Source organism: Alosa alosa, chromosome 17 (genome assembly GCF_017589495.1).
Source record: "Alosa alosa isolate M-15738 ecotype Scorff River chromosome 17, AALO_Geno_1.1, whole genome shotgun sequence".
Lineage (NCBI taxonomy): Eukaryota > Metazoa > Chordata > Actinopteri > Clupeiformes > Clupeidae > Alosa > Alosa alosa.
In genome coordinates, this window is record NC_063205.1 from 220,050 (window position 1) to 246,764 (window position 26,715).

Consider the following 26,715-nt stretch of genomic DNA (forward strand, 5'->3'; position numbering starts at 1 on the left):
ATATCCAGACACCCAATTGGCCTGTCAGGCATAGCGCCACCACCTGGCCAAGCAGGAAAATGTGCCAGAAATTGGTAATGCCTTTATTGGTTGATCTGAAACTTTGCAAAATATTGGATATCATTATTGTGATGATATTCACATGTGTAATTCAAATGCCTAATATAGCGCCACCATCTGGCCAAAAAGTGTATCAGAAATGTTCTTTGCTTAAAATGAATAATCTGAAATTTCTCAGGTTAATTTATATTATGATTATAATGACACACAATGGGCTTGCATTGTGTCCCCACCTAGCCAAGCAAGTAAATGTGCCAGAAAATAACATGCAAAAACAAATAGCACACACATCAAATATGTACATTTTACAAATGCACCACGTCTGTGCTTTGTTGGATTCTGAAATGTCACGGGTTGCGGCCAGCAGGTGCTCGGGCCCGCCATTGCCGCTTGTGGCTATATTTACATTTAGAATTGACTGCACAGATGGAAAGTGAAGGAACTTCTTACTTTGCAAATGCACAGAGAAAATGTTCAACTTGGCTGTGAATGCACTAACAGCACTGATCATGTCAGTGCCTTTGCCTTGCAACTCACAGTTCAAGCGATTAAGTTTCCCTGTGATTCCTGAAAGGCAAGGTCGAGCTTCCATTCAGCGTCTTGGAGCAAAGTAGTGTCATGGGGCCGTATTCACAAAGAATTTTAAGGCTAAAAATAGCTCCTAACTGGCAAATTTAGGAGCAACTCCTAAAAATAATGGGCTTGTCACTCCTAACTTTAGGACCCTTAATTATTTTCACTAAAAGTAATTCACTAAGCATTTTAGACCTAAAAGTAGCACCTAAGTCTGGGACAGCTTAAAAGAAGTCGAGAGGACTCCTAACTCACTAAGACCTATTCACAAACCGCTTTTTTGTGGCCTTTCACGTCGCAATGTTTTGAAATGCGTATGCGGCTACAGGAGCTTCCAATCGCGAGGGAACAATTTTGATAAAAGGGATGCAATAACGCAAACAATCAAAACTACTCATTGTATACATGTAAATTAACTGTAACATTTCATTGTGAATCAAATTAAAATGTTCTCCTCTTTGCAAACGTAGGCATATGGTGACAGATTAATTTAATAATGTTGCAAAGATACTGCATCAATCCGTAGGCCTATGTTTCATTAGGCTACTAGGCTATTTGTTTTGCCTTACTCTTTATTCATTTAGGCCTTTTTATTCAGTTATTCATCATCTTCCGTCCTTTTCACTACTTGTGTAGCACAAGCATTCTCAGACCTGTCACTCATCATCGTAAGGGAGGTGTTTGGAATCATTCCCGTGTTACAATCATCAGCCAATCAAGGTGGTCACTTCAGTCAAGCTCGTGCATGAGTAATGACGTCATCCATAGCAATGAAGACTCACTCTTAGTTTAGGAGTTGTCATTTTTCCTTACTAAGAGTAGGTCTGAAAGACTTTGTGAATAACTTTTAAGAGAAAACTCCTAGCTAAAATCTTTTAGTGCGATTTAGGAGTACTCCTAGTGGTAAGATAAAAGGCTTTGTGAATACGGCCCCTGACCTCTAGAATCCATGAACTGTTTTATTTCACCCAGAAGTGACAGAAGACGCTGTAAAACTCTACCCCTGCTGAGCCAGCGAATCTCTGTGTGCAGCAAGAGGTCACCGTATTCAGCTGACAGCTCCTCCAAGAGAAGTTTGAATGACCTGTGTTGTGTGGCTTTGGAGCGGATGCTATTCACAATTTTCATGACGTGGTCAAAACCCATCGCTCTGGCACATATTGCCTGCTGATGGATGATGCAGCGGTAATTTAGAAACCGTGGAAAATCTGGATCTTGTCTGCAGCGCACAATGAACCCTGAAGATAGATAGATAGATAGATAGATACTTTATTGATCCCCAAGGGGAAATTGAATGACGGCCGGTCATCGCAGGGGCTCCATCTGTCGTCACCGATACCAACTTTTCCAACAGGATATTCTTTTCGGTGAAATACCGCTTCATGGCTTCATAGATATCAAACAGCCTTTGTTGTTCTCTTCAGGGGTAGCAAAGTCAGCATTTCTTCTTTTATGGTGAAATCGCTGAACACCATTCAAACAAAGACCATCAGCTGCGCCGTGCTACTGTTGTCCACCGACTCATCACACTGGATGCTAAACCACTTGCATGTACCCAGTTCACAGTTAAGCTGTTTCGTTAAGTCCGTAGACATCACTGACACTCTTCTGGCAATGGTATTGGCACTTAGCTGGACATCCGAGATAGCAGCGATGATTTGTTTTCCGTTCTTATGATCTTTGAACAAGGTGTCTGCTACCACAGACATTACCCCTTCCACAACCTCACCATCTGAAAAGGCCTTCTTGTTTGATGAGGCTTCAGTTGCACCTACTGACTGTTTCATGGGCTTTATGAAGAATAATTGCTGCTTGCCCAAAGCTGCATTGAGCTCACACGCCTTTTCTGCCCTCAGTGTGCTGCCTGGTGGGTAGCTAGTATTGAACGTTCTGTGTAATGTAGAAAAATGTCTTTCCACATTGTGACGCGTTTGCACTTCAGGCGTATTTGTTTCACAACGTGCGTGTAAAATCATTGCGAGGTTTGTACAAACAGGCCGCAATGATGTAAAAGCACAAACTGCCTGTCACGGGAGCTGAACATGGCTAATTGCGTTTTTTGTGTCATGCATATGCATTCATGGGAGAATCCAGGGGAAAGTGGGAGTTTAGAGTAAAAAAATGGGAGGGGAAGCGTAAAGAGCGCTTAGTTATGTATTCCGCGGTATGTACAAAGACTGCTCCTGAAAGCGCACGTCTATTCTGCGCCTAAATACTTCCGCCTTGTAAAAGCAGGTGTTAATCCAAATTGCAGTTCAATGCGTCAATAAGAGAACCTTTCAAAGACAACAAAATCGCTATTTAGAGCATCAGTTTTGTAAGTATTTGTACTATCAAAAGCAAGCTTAACTTTTGTTGGCCTTTTGAATGTCTTACTTTCACTTTCACGTCATTCACTTAAACTTTCCTACTTGCTAGATTTGACCAATTTTCCATAGCCTACGTGCACAAGTAGTTTGAGTAAAACTACTGATCTCCCTGCTTGTTGACATCTTATCATGTATGGTATAATTTCATGATCAATGTTGTCATCAGTTAACTTCATTCAACTGCGTTTGTATAGGCTCTGCCATTCAGTTGTGGACGTTCGTAAATTGCGTTTATGGCCGGAGAAAGGCAGAGAAAGTCGCAGTTTACATTAGTTTGATAAATACGACGAAAACTTGGGTCTGACAGCGTTCGCAGTCTGCGGTTTATCCATGACGCTGATAATGCTACGTTTGCAAATGTACGTACATCTGGCCCTGTGTCTCTTAGCCAAAGCTACGGCAGCTCCACAAATCAGACATACGCTTTTATCTCTTACTTTAGTAAAGAAGAACTCTTCCTCCCATTCCTCCTGGAAGTGGTATGTTTTCTTTTTCTTGTTTTCAGACATAGCGAAATACACATGTAGAATTCATCCTTTTTTACATTCTTCTTCTAAGCAATGTTAAGGAGAGACTGCACAGTGGTGGTATAGGCTAACTTTTGGCGGTATAATTCTATATTTTTTAAATTACATTACTATCCTGCTGAAAAAAACAGCTAGAAAAATGGTATTTTAAGGTGGTACGACAAGCTGGTCACTAGAAAAACTGCATTTTGTTGTCTCTGTACTTGTACACTGCACAATGTTACAGCCCTTACACACCCTAAACATTTTGCATCACCCAAAACATTCAATATCAATCAACATCATTCAACTTAAACATTTATTATCAATCAACATCATTCAACTTAAACATTTATTATCAATCAACATCATCCAACGGAGGCAGTGGTGGATCGTTGGTGCGTTTGTCTGGCGCTCTGGCGGACTGCAGTGCGGACTGCAGTGTGTTTCTGGCGCTCTGGCGGACTCCAGCGTCCAGACGTTGCTCTAGTCCTGCGGACTCACAAAGAGGCAGATCTGTCTGGGGGCGGGGCTTGGCGTGCGGGGGCTGCTGGGAGGTGACGGCCTGTCTGTGACGTTCCAGTCGTAACCACGGAAACCCATGGAGGAGATGGACGGGGGTCCATCTTGCTGCATGATTGGAGCGTCTGAGGAGCCCCTAAACCAACATACATGAAGAAAAGCAACAACATAAACATCCACAAAATCAGCAAAGTCAACAACATAAAGACAATATTCTGGTCATCATCTGAAACACACACACACACACAAACACACGCACACAAACACACACACCACTCAAAAGTTCTGATGAGTGCAATTCACAAGCGTTGATTATCATCAGTTTAGCTGTCCATGTCTAACCTGATAGCACAATGATGTCAGTTTTCATGAGTGGCCTGTTGCCTAGCAACTCATGTAGCCTGTCTATTGACCAGGGGCCGCACTCACAAAGCATTTCATCTCATTTCATCTCACGCTAATGGTGTGTGTTCACATATAGTCCCTTTTAAAAGAACCGAACTCAGTCCACTAAAAGCATTTCATCTCACCGCTAACGGTGTTCACATATCGTCCCTTTTAAAAGAACCAAATTCAGTCCACTAAAAGGGGACCAGAAAGAGGCCAAAACAAAAGGGACTCAGTTTATTTAGTATTCACATTGTGAGTTCATTTGAAAGTCTCGGATCTCTTTCTGGTGCACTTCAGCTCTGATGGGGCCTCAGACCCTTTCGCTGGGGCTCTCAGACCTTAGGCTGCTGCTTTGGATTATGGGCTCTGTAGTTGCTAGGCTGCTGCTTTGGATTATGGGCTCTGTAGTTGCTAGGCTGCTGCTTTGGATTATGGGCTCTGTAGTTGCTAGGCTGCTGCTTTGGATTATGGGTAGAGGGTGACACGGGAAGCAATTTTCACTCCTGTCCCATCCCGAGCCCGCACAAATATTCCCGTCATATCCCGATCACGTGACAGCCCCCCCCAAAAAAATTCTGTCCCGCAAAATCCCAAGAGAAAGACTCCCGAATCCCGTCCGGCTCCCTATGTTGATGTCTAAAGTTACCCGACTGTTAGGCTACAGTAGCGTGCGGTGACCATACATTTTGGTAGGGCAGAAAGCCTTGTCTAACTTTTCTTTAATAGCCGATCATTTTGGGCTACATTAAAATTACATATTTTACAGGACTTTGCTGTAGGCTATGCTTAAATCATTTCATAGTTAGATGATCTCATCCCATCAGTTAAGTTTGCACCATTCTCATCACGTTAAACCAACGTTAAACCAGCTATTTTTTGTGTTCCGCCAGGGTTATGCGATATTGAGGAATGCGAACCTCGAGGTGCCATGCCACAACATTGCATGACACATTAAACTCAACGAGAATCGCTTTCCCGGAAAGCTCGTGCAATTGAATAGAGCTGTGCTGACACTTTCGCCTGTAACTGTTTCTTTGCATCCATTTTGCCTTAGGGCGTATCGCTGAAGCTGATTGATTGTGAACAGGACAGCTGCTTGTCTTGCTCTGATAGGCTACCAATCAACAACAAACGTTTTGTGGGTTGTAATTGGTTCTCTTTTCTAAAACGAAATGCCTCACGTCTTTGGGCGCACTCACTGCATTGCAGCGTCATTTTTTTTAAGTTGATAATCTCTGGCTTCCCGCCAGCTCCCTTTGATTATTTCCTGTCCCGTCCCAATCACGTTACCAACAGTGAAATTTACTCCCGTGCTGCGGGAAACCTGTGGGAATACCGTGACCCGCGGGAGTCCCGAAAAATTGTCACCCTCTAATTATGGGCTCTGTAGTTGCTAGGCTACTGCTTTGGATTATGGGCTCTGTAGTTGCTAGGCTACTGCTTTGGATTATGGGCTATGTAGTTGCTAGGATATTGGATTAATGGCTATGTAGTTGCTAGGCTACTGCTTTGGATTATGGGCTCTGTAGTTCTTAGAATACTGTTTTGGATTATGGGCTCTGTAGTTGCTAGGCAATTGGATTAATGGCTATGTAGTTGCTAGACTACTGCTTTGGATTATGGGCTCTGTAGTTGCTAGGCTACTGCTTTGGATTATGGGCTCTGTAGTTGCTAGGCTACTGCTTTGGATTATGGGCTCTGTAGCTGCTAGGCTACTGCTGTGGGCTCTGTAGTTGCTAGGACATTGGTGGCTATGTAGGCAGTGATTATGGGCGAGTTCTTGGCCAGCTTCCTCTGTAGTTCTAGGCAATTGGATTAATCATGCTAGGCATCCATGGGCGACTTTTTAATTTGTATTTTTCCAGTGGCTGCATCGCGGCACGGCAGCGGCTGAAACAACCGGCAGAGGTCTCAAGTGAGCAGGGTGTCTCGTAAAAGAAATGGAACTGGAAAACCCTACACAGACTTCACTACAGACTTTAGCAGACTGGTTTACAAATAATTTAATAGCCAGAAATATGCCTGCCCTGCCTAAAAAGAAATATTTGGTTAACGGTGAGTGAATCCGTTTACAGCCGTAGAAGAGCGCATGGGACAAATTAAACATTCTGGTTTTCTCCGAGTGCAAGCGATGATAGACAAACATCATTTGGACAAAATATAGAGCATATTAACCTCCGTTGCTCAGCCAAATGCCTTCCTATTCGTCCTGTTATCGGAGTTACAGGCGATAAAGCGATTTTGATGGTCACAAGTTTACTTCATTAAGCGTTTATTTTTTGATTATTAAGAGTGTTTTTCATTTAAAGGCTTGACTTCGTGCTTATTCAGAAGAGCATTTAGTACTCTCCTCAATCCCAGACGTTCACATTGCATGTTTGTTTGTAATGGATGCAACCGCGAGATACGCTTGTCATAGGCGCCGATACCGTGGGTGCTCCGTCTCTCGGGCACCCTGAAAACATCGAGCACCCCGTGTGACAGCTTACAGTCCGGCTAAATTTACATTCATTTAAAATCAAACATCGCAGTTTATGTTAAATTCAGCATCTCTCATAATGTGATTGAATATGTTGCTGTCAATTCCCTACTCCATATACGAACCACCAATGGGAACGTCTCTCGTATGAAAATTCCTGACACTTCCCACCTGAAGAATTAACGCAAGGCTTTGTCGGGTCTTCAGCCCGAATGTTTAAAATGTATATAGCCCTGAATATCATTTTAAAAGTAGTCTGACAAAACTTATCGTTTTGTGACACAGCTAAACACTGGTACCTCATAGAACGTCTATAACATAGCCTAGGTGGTCACAACTCACAAAAGTAAAGCAGATAGAAAGAACTCACGCAAATCTAGCCTAAATACATCTTTTATTTTTAGTTGATCAACCACAAAGAGTAGCATAGGCCTACTGTGCACAGTGCACTGACGACTGTAGCAGCCCAAGGTAACCAGTTGTTGTAGATGAGAGGCAACCCCTTGTTTCAGATAGCCTGGACAACATGTTACCTGGGTGTTGCTTACGTTATTAATTAATGGTAGCCTACAATAGTTAATTGATTCGCGTAACATATTAGTTGGCTCAAAGAGTAGGGAATCAGAATGGAGAGAGTCGCAGCGTGTGTTGCTTTTGGGGATCGAATCAGTTTAATGCTAGTTTTCAAAACATATATTTTTTACATGTCTTTTGTCCGAGTGACTGTAATGTAGCTTGAAGCGCTCATGGCGTATGAAATGGCGACTTCAAACCGCCTAAAACAACTTGTTTGTGAATGTCTGACAACTGCTGCAGCGCATGCACGCGCAAGGAAACCAGTAGGTGGAGAAACCAGAAGGCACACAACACCGGAACGATTTTAAGGCTATTTCGCATTAAAATAAAATTGCTCAAAAATGAAGTTTGAATATCCCCTCTAAAATAAACACATGTATTCGAATATATTGGAATATCTAGGCTATATTATTTGCGCATTATGTCAGTGACGCGCATCATGTCATCTATTGCTTGACAGGGGGGATCCCAAGCAGCTTTCAGCCATAAGGCATTTCCTAATTCACCCGACACTGATATTCAAAATGTTGAAACTATTTCGGCATAGGCTGGTCCAGATTTGGGTTTGTGAAAAAGAGGACACTTCAGGGGGTAGCCTACCTGTAGGTCGTTGGCACCTTTATTTGCGCCGACGCGTAAGTGCCTGCTTTGCAGGTCCGGCACTCAGCTTCATGTTGATATCGACCGAGACAAAAAAAAATTAATTTGTCAGTGAACTTACACTAAACAAGGAAGTTTGCGTTATTCAGGTGACTGACTGACCAATTAAATGTTTGAGATTACTATCGACCAATGACTGTAGCTAAGGTCAGGCTCTACACCCTACACTTTCCACTCAATGCAAAGCGAACTGTAGGGGGAGGCCGTGACTAGTATGTGAATGAAAGACATAGATATATCTCTGAATGAAAAGAGAGAGCAATGCAAATTCGCTGTAAACATGTTTGAGGCTAGAATAACAAAATCCTGGACGACTTTGAAATTCCGCCCGGACACATTTTTAGGTTTCAAAAAGAAGACATGTCCGGGCAAAAGAGAACGTCTGGTCACCCTAATTAAATGTAATGTTAGTTGTAAACAAACGGGGTACTTGGTGAGGCTTGGACTCCTAACTCACTAAGACCTACTTACTGTAGGCTGCGCAAACCACAGGCCTTTTTTTTTGGGCAAGCCTGCGTTCGAGGCAGGCCTTCTGTTGAAGAATTTTATATAAATCCTGCGCTAACAGTAATCCTCATACCCCCGCTACCACAGCTGTGGATAGTGTGGCATGTTCACGCTTTATGTCTCCTTCTTGCAAACTAGGCCTATAGTCCAACCATTTACGTCTCCAAAAAATAACAACTTGCAAAGATATGCCTTCATATCTTTGGGCTTCATTCAGCATTTTGTTCTTCCACTGGAAATGACTCTTCTACATTTGCTGCCTGCTGCATCCTTTCTGTTTGTATTGTTTAGAAAATGTTTGACGTCTTGAGTTAATGCAATAAACATTGTTTGCTGGTAACCAGCCACAACTAGCCTACAGATTCTTAGCGTCGCATACATTCTCTATTCTCTCCAAAATGTGCCCGTTCTATAGGCTGGCCAAGTCGCGTAATTCTGCGCATAAAGCAGATGTATTTGTTTATTGTACAGAAAAATAAAAATAACCTGTCAAACAGTCAATTGACTACATTGCAGTCAATAAGTAGGGCAAATTCTGAAACCAAAAGCGTGGGTCATAGTTGTCTAAGCCTCTGCTGTGAGGCCAAACCCATGAACAAAGACGCATTGATATCTGCAATAGAGTTGTTTTTGGCAAAACAAGCTCACAGCCGAACGAGTCATAGCACTGATGGGAGAGGCAACCGGCATGTGATCTCCCCACGGGCCAATGGATGTACAAGTTTTCTCCTGTGCCTAAGATATTTAATCCAGTGTTTTGTCAAGTTGCAAAATGCTATTCGTTTTAACAAATTTTTATGATAGTATGAAGTACTTTTTGTATAGGGTACTATCTTAATTGCTTTATACTCAATACTTGACCAATGGCTATTGCATCTGTCTATTGAAAGTGAAAATGCTACAGATTGCTAATGGCCTACAAGCTGATCTGGGGTGCGTTTCCCATACTACGGAGGTTAGCTTTTTACTAACAGGATGCATCGTTCAACTAACCAACATGTAAGCTACGACTGTTTCCCAAAACTGTCGTACTTACATAGTACTGTAAGTTTGGACCATGATAGTTTCCAAACTTCAGTAGTCTGGACTTAATGACGTTTAGTAGCACGTGAATGGGCACCTGCACATACTTCTGTGGCGCATTGCGTTGAGGCCGGCAGATGACAGCCGCCGTTACATAGCAGTTACCAGTCCCCTGTCCAAGAGTTCGAATCTGGGTTAAGATTTTGGTTTGGCTTGGTTTGCGTAAACTAACAAGGACCCCCTCCATGAAAATCAAAGGCTACATATTGTCAGCTGACTCGTCAAAAAGTGCGCACCACCTTATTATTATCTGCAGGTGTGTGACTTTTACTTACGTGCACATGGCTGCAAATTGACTTTTAATTTATGTATTTTCTGCCTTGGGCATTTTAAAATATGGATGTATGGTAGTTAGAAGTGTAAATATCAATTAGAAACCTAAATATATTTATAATTATTAATTTGCAAACAAATAACTGGCGTCAGTGACGTCTTTGACATGAAGATCCCTGGAACTATGCTTCTACTAGCATTCTACCACAGGTCGAGAGGTGTAGTTGTAACTACACAACTTTACGATAGTGGTTGCGAACGTTCGTTGCTACTATGGTTTTGGGAAACACTAACGTAGTGTAACGATGCATTGGACTATGTAAGTTCCAAATATGAATGTAATTCTGTGGCATAAAGCAGATGTATTTGTTTATTGTACAGAAAAATAAAAATGACATCTCAAGCAGTCAATTGACTACATTGCAGTCAAGAAGTAGGGCAAATTAATTTACGAAACCAAAACGTGGGTAATACTGTAGTTGTCTAAGCCTCTATAGCGTAGCCTGTTAAAAACGTCGCAGAAGCCTACCTAAGGCTACAGATTAATTCTGAACAGTTATTTCTCTCCTGGCTCAATTATCACACCACTGTTTTGATTTGCGTAGTTGCGTTACACTGACAATAATGTAGACAGCAAATTTCGATTTTGATTTTCGTTACCACCGTGTAGTCAAGCCTTAAGCCATACCCAAGTAGTCTAAATCGAGGTAAATCGAGCTTTTTCAGAAGGGGCGGCAGGTAGAGCGATGTACAGTGGCAGAGCGACACACAGTGGCTGAAAGTGGTACTAACGGCTCCCACACACAGCTGCGTTCCGTCAACGCATTCCAGTGGGTGTTCCCGACGGTAGCTATGCAAATGACTTGAAGTAAAACCGTAATGTGATTGGTTGGTGCCGTCCGTGATTGGCTTGATTGGCGGTGCCGTCTGTCGGTGCAGCAACAGCTGAACTCCTCAACGCGAAAGCAGGGGAGAAACGCGACCTTGACGGACCCACAATTCAGTTCGGCAACGGATCACGTGAGCCCATTTAAAGTGAATGGGATGCGTCTCCAGCAAAGCGATGCACGCAGCTGTGTGTGGGAGCCGTAAAGCTTCACGCAGCTTCACGTCTCGTAATGCGCGACTGAAGTGGCCATTTGAAAGCGATGCCCACTGTATGTGTGTGTGTATGTGTGTGTGTGTGTGTCACCTCTGTGTTAGTGCTCCTCTCCAGGTGTGTGTGTGTGTCACCTCTGTGTGTGTGCATGTGTGTGTGTGTGTGTGTCACCTCTCTGTCTCCGCTCCTCTCCAGGCCTGTTGGTATGCAGCCCCGGCTACATCAGCCAGCCAACGCACGTCCGCTGAGACGTCAGGGATCCACTCCACAAACCTGCCACACACACACATATCAGAGATCCACTCCACAAACCTGGCACACACACACACCTTACATGAGACATCACACACACACACACACCTTACATGAGACATCACACACACACAAACACACACCTTACATGAGACATCACACACACACACACCTTACATGAGACATCACACACACACCTTACATGAGACATCACACACACACACACACACACCTTACATGAGACATCACACACACACACACACACACACCTTACATGAGACATCACACACACACCTTACATGAGACATCACACACACCTTACACGAGACATCACACACACCTTACATGAGACATCACAAAACACACACACACACACCTTACATGAGACATCACACACACACACACACCTTACATGAGACATCACACACACACCTTACATGAGACATAACACACACTGTCATGATCTTAGCAGACATAAACGTCAAGCTTACTGTTTTCTATGTTTCTCAGCAATTGTTGTGTTAGAGTGCCATCTACTGGGCGAAATGGTCATTTTCCCGGAATGCAGAAATGTGTTCCGCCTACTTCCTGTTCTCTCATGCACGGAAAAGAAGTACGAGTTGCACAGATGTTTTAGTGTCTCGTGAATATTCAGCTACCAGTTTACAGCAATAAGTCGCTTTAATTAGAATTTGGTTCCCTATGAGGGCAATGCCTGTAAGTATTATTTTGTTTGCTACATGTGTGTTAGGTAACTGTGTGACATGCAAATAAGCCATTTTAGTTCATTGATATGGTTTCTTATATCGTAATGGCGGCTAGCATGGTTGAAAGCGATGGTAGCGATGAAGTGTGTTATTTCTGGTTGCAGTCAGTCATATTCTATGTGATTTATATTCATAAATGTATATTCCTAAAAAGGCATAAATGAGCTGAAAGAAATGTATTTCTGTGTTACAGTTTTACAAAATTAATAAAGGAATGGGAGAAACTGAACAAAGGATCGAGCTGCATCGACGTTCTTTGTATCCTATAGCCTAATGTTTAACTTGCTGGATAACTAATGAGCTAAAATTAGTGAGGCCAGTACACACACACACACCTTATATGAGACATCACACACACACACACACACACACCTTACATGAGACATCACACACACACACACACCTTACATGAGACATCACACACACACACACACACACACACACCTTACATGAGACATCACACACACACACACACCTTACATGAGACATCACACACACAACACCTTACATGAGACATCACACACACACCTTACATGAGACATCACACACACACACACACACACCTTACAGTGGGCATCGCTTTCAAATGGCCACTTCAGTCGCGCATTACGAGGCGTGAAGCTTTAGTACCACTTTCAGCCACTGTGCGTCGCTCTGCCACTGTACATCGCTCTGTCAGTAGCCTGACTGCCGCCCCTTCTGAAAAAGCAGGAGGCTAGGCTACCTTTAAACGTAATTGTTACCGAGAGGAATCAGCCTACTGAATTCAATAACAAAATAAATCGTAATTAAACGTTACCTCGATTAAGGCTACTTGGGTATGGCTTAAGGCTTGACTACACGGTGGTAGCGAAAATCAAAATCGAAAAAATATCTTAATTTGCTGTCTATGTTATTGTCAGTGTTGGAGGTAATGCAACTCATAAATCAAAACAGTGTCTTAATTTGCCCTACTTCTTGACTGCAATGTAGTCAATTGACTGTTTTGACATGTCATTTTTATTTTTCTGTACCATAAACAAGAAAAATAAAATTATGCCATAAATTACATTCATATTTGGCTGACTGCAGACCGCCACTTCCCTCCCCATATTCCAAGATTAAGATAGTAGCCTATATACAAAAGCACTTCATACTATCATAAAAAAAAATGTGTTAAAAGCGAATAGCTATTTTGCAATTTGACAAAACACTGGTCCTCATTTTGCGAATCGAGGACGATATGAGCCTGTTGCATTTAGTTAGATGTCGAGTCGCATAATGTTTGAAAACCACTGGCTCGTAATCACAATAATTTAACACCACGACAGTTGGATAGCCTACTTCATCATGTCCCCATGCCTACATTTTTTGTGAGTAGCATAGAGATCGTTAAAAAACAATAAAGTATGGCTCTCCGTTTTGTGACATCGAAAACTTATATTTTTATTAGACTACCGTCGAAGATGCTGACTTGCAAAAGCCTCGGGGATAACACGTTATCTCCACTATCATCAGTCATGCCCCTTGATCAAAGTGGGGAATGAAATAAAAAGTTTGAGAACCACTGGCTTAACAAGTTACCTGCAGTCAGAACACAGAATCTGTTGCAATATTCTGATGATCGGCGATGATATCGGCAAATGTTTGTTTTCCAAAGTAAAATTTCACTTCACCATGCACCTTCGACAATGAATAGCTCATTACACTTGTTACTGTTAAATGTAGGCCTACCTGGTATCATTACAAACATTATTCTGTGTCCTAAAACTGGCATATTTTTATGGCATTGTGTCATGTAAGTTAGTTGCAAAATCTAGAGAAATGTGTGAGGTGGTCAGCGGGGACAATTGAGACACACATTGGATTGTGTTATTACTTGAACATTCCACACTATCCACAGCTGTGGTAGGCCTATCAGGGGCAGGAGGATTACTGTTAGCGCAGGCTTTATATAAAATTCTTCAACAGAAGGCCTCGAATGTTGTCTTGTTTGTGGGGCGCAGCTTCCTTCTGTAATCTCGGCTTCATTGAAAATGAGGGCTTCCCTCAATGACCCTCCGAGAATAAATAAAGGTTGAATGAATGAATGAATGAATGAATGAATGCCCAAAATAAAGGCCTGTGGTTTCTTTGGCATACAGTAAATATCAGACCAGCCAGAATGTGCTTTATGATGCTTTTACGAGCAAGATGTTTTTTTTTGGTACCTACGCACACTGCATGTTCTTAAATAACAATGATCATCAGTAATATTGACCATTAATTTGGGTAAATGGGCAAAAGCGTGACCACCTTGATTGGCTGATGATTATGTGCTGGCATGATTCCAAACACCTCCCTTACGATGATGAGTGACAGGTGACAGGTCTCAGAATGCGTGTGCTACACAAGGACAGAAGATGATGAATAACTGGGGCCGTAGGCTATTCACAAAGGCTTTTATCTTACTACTAGGAGTAGGCTACTCCTAAATATCGCTTAAAGATTTTAGCTTGGAGTTTTCTCCTAAAGTTATTCACAAAGCCTTTCAGACAACTCCTAAACTAGGAGTGAGTCTTAAATGGCTATGGATGGCGTCATTACTCATGCACAAGCTTGACTGAAGTGACCACCTTGATTGGCTGGCGATTGTAACGCGGGAATTCCAAACACCTCTCTTCAGATGATGAGTGACAGGTGACAGGTCGGAGAATGCATGCGCTACACAAGTAGTCTGAGAAGGACGGAAGATTATTAATAACTGAATAAAAGGCCTAGCCTAAATGAATAAAGAGTAAGGCAAAACAAATAGCCTAGTAGCCTAATGAAACATAGGCCCTATGGATTGATGTAATAGCCTACCTTTGCAACATTATTAAATTAATCTGTCACCATATGCCTAGGGCTACGTTTGCAAAGAGGAGAACATTTTAATTTGATTCACAATGAAACGTTACATTTCATTTACATGTTAACAATGAGTAGTTTTGGTTGTTGTTGGTGGCGTTATTGCATCCCTTTTATGAATGCAAAATTGTTCCCTCGATTGGAAGCTCCTGTTAGCATAGACTCGCATTTCAAAACATCATAGCGTAAAAAAATGCCACAAAAAAGCTGTTTATGAATAGGTCTTAGTGAGTTAGGAGTCCTCTCGACTTAAGCTGTCCCAGACTTAGGTGCTACTTTTAGGTCTAAAATGCTTAGTGAATTACTTTTTTTGTGAAAAATTAGGAGTCCTAAAGTTAATTAGAAAGCGCCCATTATTTTTAGGAGTTGCTCTAAATTCGCCAGTTAGAACTACTTTATAGCCTTAAAATTCTTTGTGAATTTGGTGGCGTTATTGCATCCCTTTTATGAATGCAAAATTGTTCCCTCGCGATTGGAAGCTCCTGTTGCGCATAGGCTACGCATTTCAAAAAAACATCATAGCGTAAAATGCCACAAAAAGCTGTTTATGAATAGGTCTTAGTGAGTTAGGAGTCCTCTCGACTTAAGCTGTCCCAGACTTAGGTGCTACTTTTAGGTCTAAAATGCTTAGGTGAATTACTTTTGTGAAAAATTAGGAGTCCTAAAGTTAGGAGTGAAAGCGCCCATTATTTTTAGGAGTTGCTCCTAAATTAAGCCAGTTAGGAGCTACTTTATAGCCTTAAAATTCTTTGTGAATCTGCCCTTAATAAAAGGCCTAGCCTAAATGAATCAACAGCCTAGTAGCCTAATGAAACATGCAGTTGATGTAGTATCTTTGTAACATTATTAAATTATTCTGTTACTATGCCTACGTTTGCAATAGAGAACATTTTAATTTGATTCACAATAATGTTACATTTAATTTACATGTTGACAATGATTAGCCTAGTTTTGGTTGTTGTTGGCGGCGTTATTGCATGTTAGTTATGCCTACAATGCAAAATTGCTTCCTCACGATTGGAAGCTCCTGTAGCTGCATAGGATTTCAAAAACACGGCCAAATGCATGGGTTTGTGAATAGGTCTGTGTCCTCTTGAGTCCTCTTGACTTCTTTTAGCTGTGCTATGAGGGCATGTACTAAATGGTGCTATGAGGGCATGTACTAAATGGTGCTATGAGGGCATGTACTAAAGCTGTGCTATGGGGACATGTACTAAGCGGTGCTATAAGGGCATGTACTAAGCTGTGCTATGAGGGCATGTACTAGGCGGTGCTATGGGGACATGTACTAAGCTGTGCTATGAGGGCATGTACTAAAGCTGTGCTATGAGGGCATGTACTAAGCGGTGCTATGAGGGCATGTACTAAATGGTGCTATGAGGGCATGTACTAAAGCTGTGCATGTACTAAATGGTGCTATGAGGGCATGTACTAAAGCTGTGCTATGAGGGCATGTACTAAATGGTGCTATGAGGGCATGTACTAAATGGTGCTATGAGGGCATGTACTAAAGCTGTGCTATGGGGACATGTGCTAAAGCTGTGCTATGAGGGCATGTACTAAAGCTGTGCTATGGGGACATGTACTAAGCGGTGCTATGAGGGCATGTACTAAAGCTGTGCTATGAGGGCATGTACTAAATGGTGCTATGAGGGCATGTACTAAATGGTGCTATGAGGGCATGTACTAAAGCTGTGCTATGGGGACATGTACTAAAAGCGGTGCTATGAGGGGCATGTACTAAAGCTGCTATGAGGGCTATGCTATGAGGGCATGTACTAAATGGTGCTATGAGGGCATGTACTAAAGCTGTGCTATGGGGGCATGTACTAAATGGTGCTATGAGGGCATGTACTAAATGGTTCTATGAGGGCATGTACTAAATGGTGCTATGAGGGCATGTACTAAAGCTGTGCTATGGGGACATGTACTAAAGCTGTGCTATGAGGGCATGTACTAAAGCTGTGCTATGGGGACATGTACTAAGCGGTGCTATGAGGGCATGTACTAAGCTGTGCTATGAGGGCATGTACTAAATGGTGCTATGAGGGCATGTACTAAATGGTGCTATGAGGGCATGTACTAAGCGGTGCTATGAGGGCATGTACTAAAGCTGTGCTATGAGGGCATGTACTAAATGGTGCTATGAGGGCATGTACTAAATGGTGCTATGAGGGCATGTACTAAATGGTGCTATGAGGACATGTACTAAATGGTGCTATGAGGGCATGTACTAAAGCTGTGCTATGGGGACATGTACTAAAGCTGTGCTATGAGGGCATGTACTAAAGCTGTGCTATGGGGACATGTACTAAAGCTGTGCTATGAGGGCATGTACTAAATGGTGCTATGGGGGCATGTACTAAAGCTGTGCTATGGGGACATGTACTAAGCGGTGCTATGAGGGCATGTACTAAAGCTGTGCTATGAGGGCATGTACTACATGGTGCTATGAGGGCATGTACTAAAGCTGTGCTATGGGGACATGTACTAAAGCTGTGCTATGAGGGCATGTACTAAAGCTGTGCTATGAGGGCATGTACTAAAGCGGTGCTATGGGGACATGTACTAAAGCTGTGCTATGAGGGCATGTACTAAACGGTGCCTTTGTGCCTCCTAACAGACTAAATATCATGACAAGTGCTGTGCAACATGATCAGGGTCCTTACATGACACCACTGTGTGTGTGTTCAACCCAGTAATTGTGAAGAAACCGTATAAATCACGTGTTTGTAGTCTAGGCTGTGTGTGTGTGTTCAACCCAGTAATTGTGAAGAAACCGTATAAATCACGTGTTTGTAGTCTAAGGTGTGTGTGTGTTCAACCCAGTAATTGTGAAGAAACAGGAGTACAGGAGGATAAATCACGTGTTTGCAGCTTAGACCGTCAGTCTACCTGTTTCCCTCAATTGCTTCCTGTAACAAAAAGTCAAAATGATCATTCAACAGAGTGCTAGGTAAATTGCTTCATACTAAAAGCCAATACCAAATAGATTTTTTTATCTTAATATAACATTAATAATAACACTTATTTTTTGCAGTGCACACAGTGAATTTGAACTCCTACACTCAGGGAGGCATTTTAGAGTACCAACAGCAAATAGAAACATACACACACACACACACTCACACATACATATGAGACATCACACACACACACTCACCCTCAGGGAAGCGTTTTAGAGTACCAACAGCAAATAGAAACATACACACACACACACACGCATATACATATATATACATATGAGACATGACATCACACACACACACACACACCCTCAAGGAGGCGTTTTGCAATAGAACACTATCGGTGGGATAGGGTAGTGCAATAGAACACTATTGATGGGATAGGGTGCAATAGAACACTATGGGTGGGATAGGGTAGTGCAATAGAACACTACGGATGGGATAGGGTAGTGCAATATAACACTATGGGTGGGATAGGATAGTGCAATAGAACACTATGGATGGGATGGGCAGTGTGTACTAACCTCTGTGCTGCTGAATACAGACTGGATGGGCAGTGTGTACTAACCTCTGTGCTGCTGAATACACAGACTGGATGGGCAGTGTGTACTAACCTCTGTGCTGCTGAATACACAGACTGGATGGGCAGTGTGTACTAACCTCTGTGCTGCTGAATACACAGACTGGATGAGCAGTGTGTACTAACCTCTGTGCTGCTGGATAGTGTACTAACCTCTGGGCTGCTGGGTACACAGACTGGATGAGCAGTGTGTACTAACCTCTGGGCTGCTGAGTACGCAGACTGGATAGTGTACTAACCTCTGGGCTGCTGAGTACGCAGACTGGATGGGCAGTGTGTACTAACCTCTGGGCTGCTGAGTACGCAGACTGGATGGGCAGTGTGCACTAACCTCTGGGCTGCTGAGTACGCAGACTGGATGGGCAGTGTGCACTAACCTCTGGGCTGCTGAGTACGCAGACTGGATGGGCAGTGTGCAGGGCAGCAGCATGTAGGAGGCCATCCGCAGGGGCAGCAGGTCGGACATCTGCGCATACAAACCCCGCCTTCCTCTGCATGCATCACAGAACACTGCACACACACACACACACACACACGGTGAGAGAAACACACATAGAAACACACATACACACACACACACACACACACACACACAGTGAGAGAGACACACACACAGAGACACACACACACACACATTGTGAGAGAGACACACACACACACACTATACACTAACACAGGATCAACATGAGAGATTGCAATGGCTTTCTGGGTGTAAACTGTTGTAAACCAGCCTGGATGTTCATCATGGAGGTACCACAGCAGCAGCAAACACAACTTACACACGCACACACACACACACACTCGCACACACATACACACACTCAGATAAAGCTCTCACACACACACTCAGATAAAGCTCTCTCACACACACACATACACACACACTCAGATAAAGCTCTCTCTCACACACACACTCGCACACATCAGATAAAGCTCTCACACACACACTAGCACTCGCACACACACACTCACACACACTCAGATAAAGCTCTCTCACACACACACTCAGATAAAGCTCTCTCTCACACACACACACTCGCACACACTCAGATGAAGCTCTCTCACACACACACACACACTAGCACTCACACACGTGACTAAAGATGTGGGTTTGGATCCAGGAACAGGTAAGTTAATTTAAAAAACGTTATCCTATCTGCAGTGTCCCCATAAATTCATGTTAGCATGGTTGTGACGTTAGCGCTGACTAAGTAGCCTAGGCTACCCTTGTGCTAGTGGCTATACCCACATAGATCAAGGCCTAACGTTAGACATTTTTCATTGAAAACTCTGCAAGATCTCCACTAGTGATAACGTTGTGATCAAGCAAGTTGGAGCAAGCTGTGTGAAATAATTTCAGAAATCAGGTTTTAGAATTAAATCTGCAGTTTTATACGAGAGAGACGACACAGTATCTGTAAAGCCATTTAAATAACCACAGTGTATGATATTTTACTGTACAAATGCATAGACTTTGACTAGGAGAAAAAGCTAGCAGCAGCAACATGGAAGCACAGTAGTTCTGGTACCCAGTGCTGCGTTTTTGTTATTCAATGTCAAACACATTGTGGGCCCTATCATGACATTCTAAAGTGCATCGTCACTCGTCAAAAGTCTATTCAAATTTAGTAGGATGTCCAGTTCACATTGGGAGGGGTTTCTTTATCAAACGTGGAGCGCATGGCGCAACAAGGTGTTCCTAGGTTTTTTAATTAGTCATATGGGTGTGTTTGGGGCGTAACATCATTTAAACCAATAAGAATGACATCTGTCGTTCCCTTTAACGGCGCAAAGCGTGATATGTCAAATAAATGGGCAGCCGTGGCCCACTGGTTAGCACTCTGGACTTGTAACCGGAGGGTTGCTGGTTGAGCCCGACCAGTGGGCTTGAGCAAGGCACCTGAGCAAGGCACCTAACCCCTCACTGCTCCCCGGCGCCGCCCGTTGAAGCAGGCAGCTCACTGCGCCCGGGATTAGTGTGTGCTTCACCTCACTGTGTGTTCACTGTGTGCTGTTTGTGTTTCACTAATTCACCAATTGGGTTAAATGCAGAGACCAAATTTCCCTCACGGGATCAAAAAAGTATATATACTTATACTTACTAAATGCATCGGTATTTTGGCATTCAGCGGCGCATTTGAAGGAGGCTGGTTGCGAGACCCTATGGAATAGTCATTCCACTAAACCATGCTTTACTAAAACTTAGCATAGCCTTCACGCATTTGCACTCGTCTATTATTTGAACTCATTGGCAAAGTGCAACTAACTTCACCAAGGAGTCAGTCAACGACAAGACGCAGTTATATGCAGTTACTTTCACTATTGACTGACAATGGGTTACCATCGAAAACATAGGCTGAAAAAAGCAACACTTACCCTAATATTGCTCAAATGACTGAATAAAACAACATTTATCCTGCAGGAGTTGCTTATATCTCGTGACAGTGCGTCTTCAGCTGTGCTCCATACGTGTCTCTCGCCTCTCCCCTAATCACTTTTAACCGTCATTACCAATTTGCAAATGATGGTGAATAACTACTCATTATGAGATGTACAGTATTTCGTAATATCTTTATTCTAATTATGTTTCCCATTGTAATCGTGCAATTTGTAATGTTTTGCATGGACGTGCGCTGGTGTGCGTTCATGAATGATAGAATGATGGTGCGTGCACCTGCCAATATGACTGTTGACCTGTGCTCTTAAAATAGCATATGAACAACTCGCCATTGACTTCTGACCAGGTTTAGGTGGTGTACGATAGCGATTTTTAGACAACGCGCCAGGCCCCTCCCTAGGTTATTAACTGCCACACCCCTGGGCACAATGTTTAAAAAACTAGATGTACCGCATAGCGGTACAAAATATGACCGCCGCTCAGTCCTGTACATCCGTTCCGCGAAAATAAACCACACTTCAATTTGTCTCCATATTTTACTCCATCCCCCACTCTTGAAACTTTTGTGTATGCTTGTTTGGCATGCCTGTGTGTGTGCGCGGCTGCACAGAAAGTAGCCTACTGGCGCTGAAAAGGTGAATAGATTGTAGAATAGCCAAAGAAGTTGTAGCATTGTTATAAAACCTTTAAAATCTCTAAACAATCACAAGTAGGGCAGTTCATCACAGTTCATCTATTGCAACTGGATTGATGAAAGGTCACTTACACCTGTAGGCTACATTGTATTTGGGAAAAGCAAAAGGTATCAGCATAATGTTATATTTGTATTTATTTATTTATTTATTAATTTATTTATTAGGGCTGTCAAAATAACTGATTAATTTCGATTAATTAATTTGAGAAAAAATAACTGATTAAAATAAATAGTGCAGATTAATCGATTCCGTATGACCTTTGACCCCGAGCCATTATAGTCAGTAAAAATTAGACTGTAAAATGAAGGAGAGAGAAGAAAACGTGCTGCCTGGATCATTGATTGGAACATTTACTTTTGGAGCCTACATTGGAACATTTACTTTTAAAAAACGGCCTCATAAAGAGACGTGTCGATGACGTATTGATGAGCGTACATTGCAACCGGCCAAGCAGCAGCATTAAATAACCGGCGCACACTTGATATAAGGTTGATTTTCTCCAGACTGGAATGCTCAAAAATGCTAAAAATGTACCACCCCCCTTGCGATCCGGGTTCCCTGAAGTGGCTCCTGATTAAATATCTTGCTCCGCCTTAACAATCTTTGGTCCACATCCTCAGCAAATTGTCTCTCTGGTCAGGCTACTGTTGTGTATGGAAGGCCAACAGGGACAAAAATAGGCTACTCTGCTGCATTGCACTGGTCTGTTTCTTAGTGACTGCAGTTCAGGAGACGGGATGTTAGTTGCAATGCTGTCAGTTTTGTCTGCAGGGCTGTAGCCTACTAATGTCATTAACCCATAATATTTCCGATGCACCTGAAGGCCATAGATTAATCTTATTTTCATTATCTCATGTATGGCTGATCATTATTGTCTGTCATTGTCTGTTACTATCATTGGTTAAATGTGTCTACATAATATGTAGGCCCATACATTGTTATGATTTAACTAATGGCAACGTAAATGTATCATGGCTGTTTATTTGCCTGCGTGCTAGGTCCTTTCGAAAATGCTATGTCTCATCTCTAACCACTCCATTCCTCCTTGTAGGTCTTCAGGCTGTAAGGATCTAGAACAAGAGCTTTCCTCAAACTCTTCTCTGCCAAAAGAGCAACACCTCTAGCAGGCACAAAGTCTCCTTCAGGCCAATACCGCACTCTCTCGGATGTTTTTTCCACACAATGCACTTTGCTTGTCGTCATTCGTAATCCCCCATTACGTCATGGCAGCCGCAAGCACAGGGATGACATTCCTTCCCAGTTCTTCATTACTTAACATCTTAATCTTTCAATTTCAGGAGCAGCTCATCTTCGTTTAATGTAAATGCTTCTCTCTCTAATTGAAGGGTATGCATCTGTCAGCAATGGAGTAGGCTACTGTCCCCTAACTCACTGTAATTATCTACTTCATGCATGGATGCGGGGCTGGTTCTCGTAGGCTATAGCGAAAACGTCCATCGAGGGACATTGCTTTGGTTCATATTTAATCTTACTTCATCCAGGTCATGTGGTGTCAACTTACCTCCTTATCTAAACTATATCTAACCCTGTACTCTTCATGTCTTTATCCCACCACAGTAGGAGCAGCAGCATTAGTGAACTTGCACTGTTAAATCATTACATTTTGCAATTCACTCTTGAATATCCATATGTCCCCCAATCTCAATCACATAATTCTCAATTGTCATATAATCAAATCAATCAGTCAATTAATTCTCAATCAGCAATTATTAGGCTACATCACCAATTCACTCTAACTATTTACTTCTTTACAAGGACTGTGGTGCTGGTTCGTATATTCTAAACACCCATTTACTTTCGGCTCTGGAGCAGTGCTTTGTTTCACATTTAATCTTATTTCACTCTGTCAGCATGATAATTACTCTTTTATCTCTTGTCTTTAAGTTATATGCTAAACCATCCTCAGCGACCATCCATAAGTGCCAGTATACTCCAGCTATGTATCTGTTGATTGTATTTTGTCTTGTTTTAAGTTATGTTGTGTCCTTAGGTCTGCTGCTGGTTAGTTAACCCTGGCTTCTCAAAGGTCTCGCTAAATCCACTCTTTCGCCTGTCTTTAACCCCTCACTTATTACGTCTTTTGGTGTCAAAATTACACGAACGCTCTCTTTTCACTCCCTATATCAATTCACTCCTCGAAGCCGTGTTCCTCATGGCTCTCTTTGGGTTTTATGCGCTCCGGGGATTTTGCTCCAACAACCAGGTTTTTAACCCTTCTCAGGATCTGGCTTTCTCAGCCATCCTCTTCTCCCACTTCTATAGTGCACTGTATTTCTGAAACATTCTTAAATAGACACCTCAGGTTCTGGTGTCTGGTGTTTAGAGTTTCTAAAGTAGTAACTCTTTCTGTCCCTATACTTCTATGATCAACTATCTTAAACTTCGCCCACAAACTTATCCTAATGCACCTCTCTTTCTTCTACCTACTGGGTTCTCTATGTCTAAACAACGGTTCAGAATCCACTTGTCTAGTGGTTGGTAGTTGTGGGCTCTCAACCTCCCACTACACTGGCCATTTCTTTTGCATGGGTGCTGCAACATCAGCAGCCGCTCTAGGATTACCTGCATCCTCAATCAAGTTGCTCGGAAGATGGTCTTCGGCTTACGAGTCCTATAAGACCTCAGGATAAAGCCCTTCTAGCTGCGCAAATAGCTCTCGCAAGTGTCAATTAAGGTAAGCTACCTTGCAAAGGTCTGGGGGTGGTTAATCGGCTCAGCTTAAGCATTATTTTAATTATGATGGACCCGAGCCACTCTTCTCCAGTCACTACGCACAGCCGGCACTTTAGGCACAGAATAAAGTGTTAATAAAACCTCGGGTAATCTCACATCACAACAGTTAATGTCTTTTATATCCCACAACACTTCACTCATCATATACATACGCCTTCGACTCGACAGTCATTTCGAATCGCAATCATCATCGAGCTCGATCGTTATCGAACCGAGCGATCATTAAGCACTTTTCCTCGGGGATTTGCACCACATTGCATTACATTCTTGCCGTGCAAGAACCGAGCTTACGCAAGCTCTGAGCTTATGCAAGCTCCTCGACGCTGCAACCGCTGCATAGTCCAATGCTGGTCATTTTCTTCTTTTCACCAGAGAGAGCTCAAGCTCTGTTTCTCAATACCTTTTCTCTCTGAACTTATTACCCATGGACAATGCCTATTTCATGTTTTCCTGTCTTGTTTAGCCAACTTTACCTATGCTGCTCATCTTATTTTCGGGGGCCTTTCCAAGAGCAAGGTACAAAAGCATTCAGCAGCAGGGACTTCACATTGCACGTGACATGCACTTTGCCTGCTGCTCTCACACACCCACCTTCAGATACACACACATACATATATATAATATATATATATATATGTGTGTGAGCATGTGTGTGAGTGTGTGTGTCTGAGTGTGTATATCTGTGTGTGTGTGTGTGAGTGTGTATCTGTGTGTGTGTGTGTATATCTCTGTATGTGTGAGTGTGTATGTCTGTGTTTGTGTCTGTGTGTTGTTTATTTACCAGGAGCTTCGGCTCGTTAAAATAGAACCCTGAATGTGTATGTCTGTGCGTGCGTGTATATTGTCTGTGTGTGTATCTGCATGGGGTGTGAGAGTTAGTGTGCAGTATTTTAACGAGCCGAAGCTCCTGGTAAATAAACAATGTTTACATATTTTTTATATTTATTATTGCCATTGGTCTCAGTGTTCATATCAGTTTAAAAAAAATCCTAATAATAAACTCACTTTACTCACCTAGTAATAAAACTCACTTTTTCATCTACTTTTCTACATTTTTAAAAAAAAATAATTATTGATTACTTCAAAGGGTTGCTAATAACACATGATTTGCATATTTGCATGTCTGGGAAAAATTTGGGCTTAAATGGGTTCATATTACTCATCTCTTCGTTTCTGGTGCCTGTACTGGCTTGGTCGCATTTGTGCAGGTCATAATCTTCTTTAACTGCAAGGGCTATTCCTTCTGCACTAACCTGAGCTTCTGCAACTGCGAGCTCATTGTCCCCGAGCATTTGCAACTGCAAGCTCTATCCTGCTGCACTAACCCTGAGCATCAGCAACTGCGAGCTCTAGTCTGCTGCACGGTGTCTGAGCATCTGCAACTGCAGGCTCTATCCTGCTGCACTAACACTGAGCATCTGCAACTGCGAGCTCTAGTCTACTGCACGGTGCCTGAGCATCTGCAACTGCAGGCTCTATCCTGCTGCACTAACCCTGAGCATCTGCAACTGCGAGCTCTAGTCTGCTGCACGGTGCCTGAGCATCTGCAACTGCAGGCTCTATCCTGCTGCACTAACCCTGAGCATCTGCAACTGCAGGCTCTATCCCCTGCACTGACTGAGCATCTGTAACTGCAAGGTAATCGCCCTGCACGTTGTTAGTTAACCCTTGAGCTAAGCTTCTGCAAGCACTAGTCACTCAAGCAGTCTTGTTCAATGGGTTGAACATCTGCAAGCTCGATTCCCTTCCATAACTTTAAACACAGGTGACTGAATCATCACAGGTGACTGAATCATCATTATAATCATCATCCTCATCAAATCATCAGTTTATTTTATTAGTAGTATATTCTTCATGTGTCTCTGCTGTCTGTCTTGCTTTTTCTGATTCATCTCCCGAGTTCAACTGGATAATAGAACATGCTTGTTTAATATTGTTATGCTCTATTTCAGAGAGGATGACCATCTTCATTTCTTTATCTTCATTTCTCTCATACCGGCAGGATCTGCAGGGGTCTGCACACTCGGTGACCTGGACCAAGGACGGGGCCTATGCCAAAGACTGTCTTATTGTTGCTTATGCTTTTGTATATCCTTCGATGGATTAAAATGTGTGTTATCTTTCATTGTACCTTCCTGAGTCTTTCTGATAGAAATAAAATTCACGCAGCTCCATGAGTCAAGGAAAGCGCGAATGAAGTAGCCACTTCTAAATGGGACCCACTACACAGTAGCTTAAGGTGTTTTGCTAAAGCAGCCATAATGAAATGAAGGTGTCATTGTTTGGATACTTCACACACACGTGCTTTTTAATTTCACAGACTACAACTACCAAGCTG

The 26,715-nt window shown here is 42.6% G+C and overlaps 1 protein-coding gene across 8 annotated transcripts in view; it reads right to left on the reverse strand.

The window, feature by feature from the left end:
• Nucleotides 1-3,813: 3,813 nt before the first annotated feature.
• pnpla3 (patatin-like phospholipase domain containing 3) overlaps nt 3,814-26,715 on the reverse strand; it is a 47,547-nt gene continuing 24,645 nt past the window's right edge. For 2 of the 8 annotated variants that reach the window (XM_048267529.1, XM_048267527.1), the window contains 3 exons: nt 18,908-19,040; nt 11,269-11,370; nt 3,814-4,172 (listed from right to left, as the gene is read on the reverse strand). In XM_048267529.1, the coding sequence (XP_048123486.1) occupies nt 3,995-4,172; nt 11,269-11,370; nt 18,908-19,040 (413 nt within the window). In that variant the 3' untranslated portion in view covers nt 3,814-3,994. Of the gene's footprint in view, nt 4,173-11,268; nt 11,371-17,075; nt 18,475-18,518; nt 19,041-26,715 lie in introns of those variants that run through there. The other 6 variants (XM_048267528.1, XR_007196279.1, XM_048267530.1 and 3 more) reach the window with 6 other exon arrangements.